The sequence below is a fragment of the Bactrocera tryoni genome, chromosome 1, assembly GCF_016617805.1.
Source record: "Bactrocera tryoni isolate S06 chromosome 1, CSIRO_BtryS06_freeze2, whole genome shotgun sequence".
Lineage (NCBI taxonomy): Eukaryota > Metazoa > Arthropoda > Insecta > Diptera > Tephritidae > Bactrocera > Bactrocera tryoni.
In genome coordinates, this window is record NC_052499.1 from 13,321,916 (window position 1) to 13,333,967 (window position 12,052).

Consider the following 12,052-nt stretch of genomic DNA (forward strand, 5'->3'; position numbering starts at 1 on the left):
CTAATTAATAAAGAATACTCTAGTTAGATTAAAAATAAATGTGCAATAAGTATGGCGCTAACAATAACAACAGGATAAACAACAAAATTGACTGTTTCGACATTATTATGTAACTTTAAATTAACATCAATCTCGGCATAGTTAGAGGCGCTGGAATCAATAGATAACTCAACTATAATGGTTATAACAGCGTAACTAAGTTTGGTATAATTGTGCGCAAGAGTCTTATGTTGCTGATTTTGCTGTTAAAAATGAAATTTTGTTAACTTATCCTCGTTATTAAACAGTTGTAAGCAAAGTGAAATGAATCTGAAATCGTTACGGAATGTTTTTGGTAGTTTATGTTTTTTGCGCTTAACTCGATTGCTGCGCTTTTCACTAAATGTATTTTAATGCAGGTAAACAATATTTGCTTAGCGTGGCAACAAGTGGCGTTATCGTCAAGGAGTTTGTTATTATTAACTGCTTCTTCAAATAGAAATATTCAATTAAAAGCTGGGCGTGAAAATCTAAATATATACGTATATATATATATATCCTTATTTGAACAATACATTTGAAAAGTGTCACTAACTGACATTCTTATTATTGGCAATATCTGGACTTTGGATATAACTATAAAAATGTTTTTTTAAATTTTTGGATTATGAAATATTTCTTTCGTGAAATTGAATGGAGCTTAGGAATTAAATAATTTGAAAAATTGATATTGTTGCCAGGGTTAAGAATTTTGGTATTGAAAAATATTGGATTAAAACCTATTTTTTGACAAAATTAGTTTTTTTTTGGTTCAACATTGTTCCATTTAAGGGTGATATTCTGCGTATAGCGACTCTCTAACTTTTCGATACCATTTTTGTAGGGCGATTTGTGCTTTACTTCAAAATATCGCTCAGAGTGTAAGATCACCTCTTCATTTGACTAAAATTTCTTCCTAGCGAGCATTTTTTTGAGATCTGAGAACAGGAAATAGTCGCTGGAGGCTGGATCTGGAGATCATGGTGCATGCAAAAACAATTCGAAGCCCAATTCATAGGCTTTTGCTATTGCTTTCACTGACTTGTGACATGGTGCATTGTTTTGGTGAAAAAGAACTTTCTTTTTCTTCAAATGCAACCGGTTTTCGGTGATTTTGTTCTTCTTATGGTACAATAACGCTATGTAATAGTAGCTGTTGATGATTCTTCCTTTTTCAAAGTTGTCAATAAAGATTATTCTTTGCGCATTTCAAAATACAGACGCCATAACCTTGCAGCCAACTGCTGCATTTTTCCACGCTTTCAAGCTGGTTCATCGTGTGCAGCCCACACGGATGACAGTCCATTAGACTTCGAAGTGCAATGATGGAGTCATGTTTCATCCATTGTCACGTATCGACGCAAAAACTCGGGTCTACTAAGCTTGAACATCTCCAAACACTATTTCGAATCATTAACTCGTCGTTGTTTTTGGTCAAATGTGACCCCCGCGGCACCAATTTTGCACAGAACTTTCTTATATCAAAATATTCGTGAATAATATAAAGTGCACGTTCAGTTGATGTCTTTAGAATATATTCTATCTCGAATAACTTCACTTTACGGTTATTCAAAATTATTTTGGGGACTATTTTTGTAAGTTTTTTTCGATAACAACCTCTTTGGTTTCTCTGAGCGCCATTCTTTTGGAAGTGGCCAGAAGCAATTCTTTTACATATGGCTCTATCAGCTCACGACTTCCTGGCTTAAATCCTTTCGGTAGCGAAAAAACATCTGTTTGAAAGCTAGCTAAAGGGAGAAGGCGAAATATTTCTCACCAGGATTGTGCGTTGGGTTTGGGACAGAACCCAACACCAAGTTTACGCCAAGTAAAAAACACCCCAAATGAAATGAAGAAAACAATCAAGGATGAGAGACACAGAAGCTACGCTGGCTGGGTCATGTCGTCCATATCGATGAAAACACTACAGCTCTAAGAGAATTCTAAGGAGTATAGGCCGGGGAAACAGAAGCAGAGGAAGACCTCCACTCCGTTGAGAAGACTAGGTGGGAAGAACCTGTCAACACATGGAATCTGCAATTGGCGCGAAACAGCGAAAAGAAAGAAAGACTGTCGCGCTGTTGCCAACGCGGCTATAACGGCATAAGCGGTGTCTGGGTCAATAAAGAAGAAGAAACTTAGAATATCAATTCTTAATGGTTTATTTTCCTGGGGTAGTGCCCGGAAACTCGTCATCCAGCCAAGTTTTAGCTTAACCTATATTTTTTCCTTCAAAAAGCAATATTTTATGAGCACCCAAAATTCCTTTTCATCTATTTTTTATTACAATAAATGAAGTATTTTACAAAAAATTCCAGGAATTATAGAGTATGTTTTGTTCAAAGATCTTCTTATAACAGGTTTACAATCTTATGGTATACCCCAACAGTTGACAACAAATATTTCTATTATTCATATCTACATCGTGCAATCATTCGAGTGCAGAGTTCGTGCCAGTGGTAGCTCGGTTTCCGCATACGTTCGGCAGAATTCAGATAAACAATGATTGCGTGGATTTTGTTGTTGCCATCATAAAAACATATTAGCAGCCGGTCGCATTTCTATTGTGTCAAAAGTGCCACACAGCAATCATAATCCCCTGCGGTTAATGCTGTGACACTGATTAACTGTTTATTCAATTAACACAGCTAGAAAGTACAATAGGCGTTCAGCGCGTGGTTGTCGGCACCTAAACGAAAGTTTTGATTATGCTGGTCACACAACAAGACAAGTGTACGAGTATGTAAGTACATGGGTCGAAGAGATAAGTTGCTGCACAAAGTGAAATTCCTTCTTACGACTAATCTTTAATGCTGCGGTACTCTTAGGTGCTGGGTACTAAGAACGGAAATATTGTAGCTTTTTATTAGACCCTGAATAGACATTATAGAATCATATAATAACTTGGACAGCTCATCGTTCCATCGACCGTGGTATTCGTAACACCGACTCATCAGTTGTTGTCATCGTCCATGCCTCTGCACCATATAGCAGGACGGTAATAATGAGTGATTTGTAGAGTTTAGTCCTTGTTCGTGAGAGAGGACTTTAATTCTCAGTTCTCAATTGCCTACTCAATCCGAAGTAGCATCTGTTTGCAAGAGATATTCTGCGTTGGATTTCGAGGCTGGCATGGTTGTTGGTGTTAATACTGGTTTCAAGATAGACGAAATTGTCCACGACTTCGAAGTTATGGCTGTCAACAGTGAAGGGTTTTTGACCGTATGCTTTTGATACTGATTATTGAAATTTTGAAGTACAGAGCGGAAACTTACTTATTCTAGAATATATTATATCCGAATTTGATATGTTAAAGTTTTCATTTCTCATAATACTACATAACTATGGTTAGTGACTCGATTCTGCTGAGCACAAAGAGCCCTTCCAGCTTAGAATTATAGTTTCCTGCTTGTTTGCTCGAGCGATTTATACGCTAGTAGTTTGAATATTGCTACAAAAACAACAATGTAAAGGTATATTAGCTCTTGCGCCTTAGATTTATGGTCTTCGCTTCGACAAGCAGGGCTGATATAACATTTGTGGCTATATTAAAATGATATGTGTGTATGTATGTACAATAGTATTAATTACTGAAAGCCAAAGCTTTGATGCGATTGTCGAACTGCTGTTGAATTGAACAATTAGCAACTATGAAATATACATGCATTTAAAAATAATATAAATCAAAGGGAAAGCAATGAGAAATATCTGTAGTTTCCAGAAAAAGGAAATTAAACCCTGATCGGCATATAATTTAAGCATGCCTCGAAATTTGTAAAACCCGAAAGCAAACGTCGGTGACCCTAAATTGTTTGCATCGGACTTCTATAGGCTCTGTAGCTGCCACACAAACTGCTCGAACAAAATAAATATATTTTTTATTTGTGAATAACATTAATGCTTCAATGCGATTTTTTTATTATATTGGATAGTCGAAAAAGTCTTTTCGTATTTTCAACCAAACTTCAACTTATTTTTTTTATATTTGTAATGAACCAAATATGTAATACGAGTATTTGGTCGACCACTTTAATAAACCAAATATGTACCATTTTGGTCGACCACTTTTTGTCATTTTTCGCCAGAGACATTATTTCATCAGTATAAAACTTTTCTGGTTTCTTGGTGAAAAACAGCGACCAGTAATTTACACAGGCTTCTCTTGAAGTCAACTTTACTCCATTAAGGGATGGTAGTCCGATGGTGCAAGATCATGGCTATATAGTGGAAACATCAAAATTTCCCAGCCAAGCTCTACCAGTTTTTGCCGAGGCATCATAGATGTGTGCGGTCTAGCGTTGTCTTGATGGAAGACGTAACCCTTTCTGTTGATCAGTTCTGACCGTTTTTTTCAATTGCTTGCTTCAATCTCATCAGTTGTTGACAGCAAAATGCAGAATCAATCGTTCGAGCAGGCTGTAGCAGCTCATAGTGGATGATTCCTTTCTAATCCCACCAAACACTCAGCATAACCTTTCGAGGCGTCAATCCTGTCTTTGCGACCATTTATTGAGCTTCACCACGCTTGGACCATGATCTTTTTCGCACACTATTGTCGTATTTGATCCACGTTTCGTCTCCTGTTACCATTCGCTTTATAAATGGTTCGATTTCATTTCGTTTCAGCAAAGAATCACAGATGTTAATTCGGTCCATCAAATTTTTCACAGATAATTCATGTAGTAGCAGAACATCGAGCTTCTCTTTGTAGCCAGCCGTTTTTAGATGGTTCAAAACTGTTTGATGAAAAATGTTAAGTTCCTTAGCGATGTCGTGGCTGCTTATGTGGCGGTCTTGTTTAATCTTTTCAATAATTTCGTTGACTTTTTAAACGACAGGTCGACACATCGAAATTTCCAAGACGAAAGCGAGCGAATCATTGTTGTGCTACACGAACTGATACAGCATTGTATCCGTAAACGTTCTTCTCTTTTTTATACAAAAATTTCAGAATATAGCAAATCTTTCTATTATTTTCACTCATTTTTGAACAGCTGTAACTTATGTATTTCCGACTTCCTTGAATTTAATTTTTTTGGGGGTTTTTGGTTAAATGAAGCTAAAATCTCACCTTTCCAGCACTATGTGATATGACACAATGTGATTAGTTGCGGTGCAGATATACGACTGCAACGACATCTATTGAAAAAATGCGAAAAGACTTTTTCGACTACCCAATATTGTTTCAATTTAATATAATTTCAAGTTTAAACTTTTTGTTTAATGAAAGTCGTTAAAAATTATACATTTTATATAGTATACCTCCCAACAGCCGAAATAATTAATTCCGCTCTAAATACTCATTACTTACCTGATATATAGTATGTATGTATGTATGTGAATAGCTAACTTTGTTTCCTTGACTTGTACAAATTGCGTCTCCTTGTCAAGTTTAATACCTACAGGGCACTCAGGTGACATACACATTTGTATACATGCGTACATAGTTACATACAAACATAATTGCAAGCATTTGTCGAGCAGTTTCGCTTTTATCATCTCGGCGCACACTTTTCCCACCCTCAGAAGCTAGGCAAATATTCTTCTTACATCCTCAACTATCTGTCTAACAACAACAACAACAACAACAACAAGCATTTGTCGATATTTGCAGTTGTGTGGGTGTGTGTTTTCACGCTCTGCCTACAAATACTCGTGTGTAACTTACATGTCTACACAGAACGCTTTTTTTGAAATTTCGCGACTGTCAAGTGTTTGTCACTGTAGCTTCTATTTACAACTATTTACTCGTACTGTTGCAATTGTTATTGCTTATACTGTTTTTGCTGTTGATGATGATATTCTCAACAACACAGTCGACACAGTCACTCGGCCACTCGCTCAGCCACTCAGCCCGTGTCAGTTTGTCCAGTTCATTGTGGAGCCGTGAACGAGCCGCTTGGACAAGCGCTTTGCAAGCAAAATTACCGTTAAAGTGCATAAAGTCCAGCTGTAAAAGTGCACTTTCGCTCATTATCAGCTTTCGTGCAAGCAGGATAATCTAGTGCAAATTGTTTTAAAGGATAAATCGTGCTGATAATACCGATAAATAATCGAAATCTCTAAATACATTTAAATTGCTTTGTGCTTTCGGAAATTATGCTTCGTGTGTTTTGAAGTGCAATTTTTTTCAATGTCAGCCCATTGTTGTGGCATTAACGTAAATGCGTTTTTGAAGTGCTTGCACTAATTTCTACAAGTATCGGCGTTTATCGATTTAAGAAGTGTTCTGTACGCCACTTACTTAATACACTGAGCTTAAGGTGATTGTAAATTAATAATGTAAGTACAAGTGCTTCGTATTTTCTGAGTAATAATTGCGTTCTGTCAAAGAATTGTGGAAAAAATAACTTTCATTTACTAGTAAAATCGATGAATTTGTGAAAAATTATGAATTTGGTAGGCAACAACTAGAAGTGCTACCAGTAAATTTTAGGAGAAAGTTTATGCGTTTTGTTTATGGCATGTATGTATGTGGCGGGTTTTACTAACTTTTTATTAAAATTCTTATTATGTTATGAGGGATAAACGGAAATTTTATTATTCAATGAAAGTTTTTTAAGGCATTAAATGAGTTCCTTTAAGCAAAAACGGTATATTCTCAATAATTTTTTTCCAAATATAAAATTTTTTACTTCTTATTATTTCAAAGATACATATTTTAGAAAGATTTTGTGAAAATTTGAAAAGAAAATATTCGAAACTCGGCCATTATGACGTCCTTTCTGGCAGTACTTCGGAAAAAAGATGCATCCCTGTTGACAGCAAGATTTCTTACAAGATCATTCGCAGTAAAAAATACGTCTTTGAATTAAGACCATCAACGAATTATTGAAGGAAAAAAGTGAAAATTGTTTTCTTGGCAGACATTTTCAAAAAAAGAGCGCAATTTTTGTCGACAAATTTTCGACGTTGTTTTATTTTAAATAGTTGTAGTTAACAAAAAAATTCTTCGTTCCAGGCCTTGTCAATTAAATTACATAAATGTGTGCATAATTTTCATTAAGATCCGTTGAGTCGCGAGACATCTTGTCAACTTTAAAAACACTGTTTCGTGAAAAATCAGGTTAAAGTTTTAGGTAACTAACGGGTAATGTAAGTAGAGATACTTTTTTCAATAGGCTTTTTTGACAGATCACGCTTGAGTCGTGTCAAGCTGTTATGTTATTTTTGTTCAACACTGTTTGGAATTTCATCGTGAAAGACTTACGCTTGAACAACACTTTCTAATCGTTCAATTTTTTATGAAAATCCACCTTCTGCAAAAAATGTGTTTCGCGCTCAACTTATGGTCAATATAATCGGCCTACCGAGAGTGCAATTCTCAACACCAACATCCATCTTGAGACCCAGCATTCATTATTGGATAATATTCGACCGAACAGACCACGTCCAGCATGCAGAAAATATAGCAGTCACGGACGAGAGTGTACACGAAGACCTTGGAGAGTCGATTCGGCGCCGTTCGCAGCAACCCGGTCTAACGTATGGAACGACTTGGCGCCGTTTACGTCGAGATCTTAAACTGGAAGCGTATAAAATACAGTTTGTACAAGAACTGAAGCCGTTTGAACTTTCCATCGCTTCGCTCTATGGGCTCTTAAAAAGTTCCAAGAAGATCCGACGATTTTGAAAGAAATTTTGTTCAGCAATGAGGACCTTTTCTGGCTCAACGGGTATATAGTACAAACCAAATTGCGCATTTGGCTTGAAGAGCAACGTGAATAGATTCAAGAGCTACCATTTTAATCAGAAAAACAAGGGTTTGGTGTAGTTTGTGAGCCGGTGGAGTCATCGGTCCATATTACTTCAAAAATGATGCCGTTGAGAGCGTAACCGTCAATGGCGAACGTTATCGCGCCTTGATAACCGACTATTTGATGCTTCAAATTAAATTTCATCAAGACGGTGCTACTTAAAACACATCGCAGCAGTTAATTGATTTATTGAGAGAACACTTCGTTGAGCAGATAATTTCACGTTTTCAACCGGTCGATTGGCCACCCAGATTATATGATATTACATACCGCTTCGATTCAGGCATAACGAGTGTAATTTGCGCGGCTTACAGTTGAAAGAGATAATCTTCCGAAAATAAATGCCAAAGCATGTTCTTTCGATTGATAATAAATATTCCTCTTTAAATTTGAAGTTTCTGTGTTTTTTCTTAAAAACAAAAGTATTGAACCTCGAAATGGTTTACTCTTTATTTAGTTAACATCGAGCGCACAATGCTGTATCTTCAAAACTATCTTATTATTTGGATCAAATTGAGATTTTAGTAGAATCTTCTAGAGATATTATAGAATTAAGTTAGGTAGCAACAACTATTGGGTAGTCGACAAAGTCTTTTCGTATTTCTAATCAAATTTCATCTCATTTTTTTATATTTATAACCATAAATTACATCTCATCAGTCGATGTTCAAGTTCAAGTGCTATTTGATTACATCTACTACTCAAAAAATTACAAAACTTTTGGAGAGGATCTAAAAATCTGTAGAATCCACATCGTAGTGAGATTTCGAAGCAATAGCTGAACAACATTACACCAACAGAATGTACCTGTAGTGCTGACGAGAACTCGCTCAGGATGTTAATAGCTTTTAGAATCTCCTCTAAATTAGCCTTAAGCACGATCTTGAGAATTTTTGCCATGTTTGAATGAAAAACTGAAAACAACCCGAAGTACCATAAACTTAAAAACACTTTGTATTTATTTCTTCGTTATTAAACTTTTGCGTATTATATGCCGCACCGAAGTATAGAATCTGAAAATTGTCACCTCGAAAAACTCAAACACGAAGCTAATGAGACTCAACACGAACAAAACAGACATGGCTGCGAGTACTTCATGTAAGTCCGCCATTTGCATTGGCTTGAAATCGTAATACGTGCCATTGTCATACAAAGTTAACCAGTCCATTTCCAACAATTCCAAGAAACTGTGACGTCGCCAGTGATCTATCAGACCGGCTTCGTGTAGACGTGCCAGGAACTCATTCAACGGTTGACGGTGCATTGAACTCTCCTGCAAGGGAATAACCATCGGGTAGTTACGGTAGAAACAAATGTCGGATAGGCGAAAAAGCGGGCGAGCGAAATATTTCTGCAACTCATCGTAGATGGCCCACATATCCGTCACCGTAAATGCGTATCCAGTATCCAGCGTGTCACGTAGTAATAAGAGCTCCGTGAAATTATTAAAGACGGTAAAGTTCTGCAGATATTTGCGAAAATCCAAGTTATTACTAATTATCTCAAGCTCTTCAGCGCTAACAGCCACTTGTATGCCTCGACGCAATAATTCGGTAATTGTTTGGACCCTAGCACCGAGCGGTGCGTTCACAATGTAGCTCTGCAGGTAAGTGCCGTATGCTGTGCCGACTATCACACCCGCCAGCGAGATGGTACAAACCAACAGTTTATGTTTGCTTGAAATACGCCTGTCAATTTGAAATGCCATGCCCAACAAGCCGGGCAACAACGGAATATTAATGAAGTGCTCGAACATTTTCAGCGGTGGCTGAGCTTGCCAACGCGCTATGCAGATCCAAAAACAGCTGATAACAATGAAACTGCAGCTGAATAGAATTAAAACGGTACTCTGTATGATATTAAAGTAGAAGGACGATTTTGGCAGTGGCTGCTCCAATGGCACCATCAGGCACCAATCGATGCGTTGAAACACCACCGAAAAGCTGATATTACGATCACTGAAGTCGATGGGTTCTAGTGAGCCCATATCAATGGTCTTGTTCTCGAAGTAATCACACAATTCCACATAGCTTAAATATTTACGCTGCGTGCCTATGGGATGCTCAATTGTGGCATTGTGAAAATTTGCATATTCGACCAAAGCACGTCCTAAGAAACCGCTAAGCGTGGCGTCGCCTGCTGTGGGCGTGTATGTATAAATTTGCGGATACCAAGCTTTCGTGAATACGCGCAATGGATGACCATACATATTCGACAAATGTTTTGGAAATATTGCTCGATAGTCTGGTGGCGTAAAGCTGCTTTTAACTGGCATTTGTGTGGGATATATGCGTACCGTCCAATAGCTGCCTTCCATCACAACTTTGTGCGGCTGCAGCACAATTACATTGAAAACTTGATGCCTCAAACACAACCTTAGTATTTTACTTACATAACCCGAGCTTGCTAAGTCGTGCAGTAGCAGTATAAGCCGAGTTTGTCTGATGCGCCAAAGCCGTTGCCAGAGCTTTCTCAAGATACTTTCATCCAACTTACGGTTATGCGTGAGCTGTGCGATGCTCAGCAGTTCCGTATTGAATTTCTTAAAATAACGTTCGATGGGCGGTGTGGTGTCAATATGTAGGAATGTTACTGTACCACGCGTGTTTTGGGCCAGTGAGCGCAGTATGTTCATGGAATCTAGCGCAGTGTTATTGCCCGCTTCATAACTTGTATATATAATTGTATTCACCCGCCGTTCCTTCGAGGAGTTAATCACAATATCTGCCAGTATTTGCATAAATTCTTGACCCAACGTCGTCACACCAATTAAGTTAAGTAACGTTGTGAGATTGTTGAAGCTCTGCATAATACTTGTGATTGGAATATACGAGCGCTCATTACTTTCTGTACTGACTGCACTTAATGTATTGTGTGGACTGGAAATTAGATTGTCATTGTCTGTTTTATATACAAAATTTTCGTGTCACAAGGATTAATGTGCCGTTATTAGTTAAGTTGTGTACTGATTTCAGATAGTGTAAATTTCTGCTGCGGTTTAATTGCTCGCTAAAATTGTCTGTCAACTAAGTTTACACCATAAAAAGCTATTGAGCTGCTTCTAACAGCTTTATGTAATAGTGTCACTGATTATAATTGCCCGCATTACTTTGTATAGCGATAATCGTATATTTTAATTTATTTAAATAAAAATTTATATTAACCGACTAGTGACTTTGGAGTCCACTCAATGTCTTTGTTTCTTCGTCTACGAAACATCAACAGCACCTATCATAAGTCCTTCACCACTTTTTTCAGTATAACACCAAGCTATATTCTTCCCACTTCATTGCTTTCAGCAGATAACTATTTTCTGCTAGTGATGAGTAGCAGAGGATGGAGTCATGTGTAGAGGTTCACGCAAGTGAGGAAAGTTCTCTGATCGCCATTCACTTGTGAGTGGGCAGTACCGATTCTTTTACATATGGCTCAAGCAGCTCATGACTTCCGGTCCTATACCAAGTATACTCTGGGTAGCTAAAGAACATTTGTTCGAAGATGAGCTAAAGTGAGAAGGCGAAACAAAAATGGATAAGGCAGCGAAGCAAATTGCTCTAGTAGTAAATGAGGGCAAGACAAAATATCTCCCGTCATCGAACAAACAGTCGTCGCATTCGCGACAACTAACAACTTAACATCAACAACAATGTCAGACTCAAAATCCAACACAGAATAAATCTTGCCAACTGGAGCTACTTCGGACTGAGTAGGCAATTGAGAAGTAAAGTTCTCTCTCGACGAACAAAGTCTAAACTCTATAAGTCACTCATTATTCCCGGCCTGCTATATGGTGAAGAGACATGGACGATGACTACATCTGATGAGTCGACGTTACGAGTTTTCTAGAGAAAGGTTCTGCGCAAGATTTATGGTCCTATTGGCAACGGTGAATACCGCAGTAGATAGAACTATGAGCTGTACGAGTTGTACAACGAAATTGATACAGTTCTGCAAATTAAGAGATAGCAGCTACGCTGGCTAGATCATGTCGTCCGTATGGATGCAAATACTCCAGATCTAAATATTCGATATGTATAGATGAAGAGGAAAACCTCAGCGTGATAAGCAGTGGAGAAGGGTGAGTCGATTTGGCGAGAAAGAGGGATGTCTATTGGTCTGTATATACTCAAATTATTCACTCAGTTTTTGAGATATCGAACTGAAATTTTGTACACTTTTATTTCAAAGAAGCTGCTCATTTGACGGTACCGTCGATATCGAACTAATATAGCAAATGGTTCCCGAACAAGCTGAACGATCAGAATCAAGTGTTTGTA

General features: G+C 37.6%; 1 protein-coding gene across 1 annotated transcript; it reads right to left on the reverse strand.

Annotated features, from left to right (window-relative positions):
* Positions 1 to 8,590: 8,590 nt before the first annotated feature.
* LOC120777930 lies at positions 8,591 to 10,619 on the reverse strand. The gene has a single exon (XM_040109516.1). The coding sequence runs from the start codon at positions 10,582 to 10,584 to the stop codon at positions 8,734 to 8,736; it is 1,851 nt and encodes a 616-aa protein (XP_039965450.1). The 5' UTR covers positions 10,585 to 10,619; the 3' UTR covers positions 8,591 to 8,733.
* Positions 10,620 to 12,052: the final 1,433 nt, after the last annotated feature.

What these genes read in the sequence shown, in the direction of transcription:
- LOC120777930 (XM_040109516.1), bottom strand. Translation starts at nt 10,584, where the DNA reads ATGCAGAGCTTCAACAATCTCACAACGTTACTTAACTTAATTGGTGTG.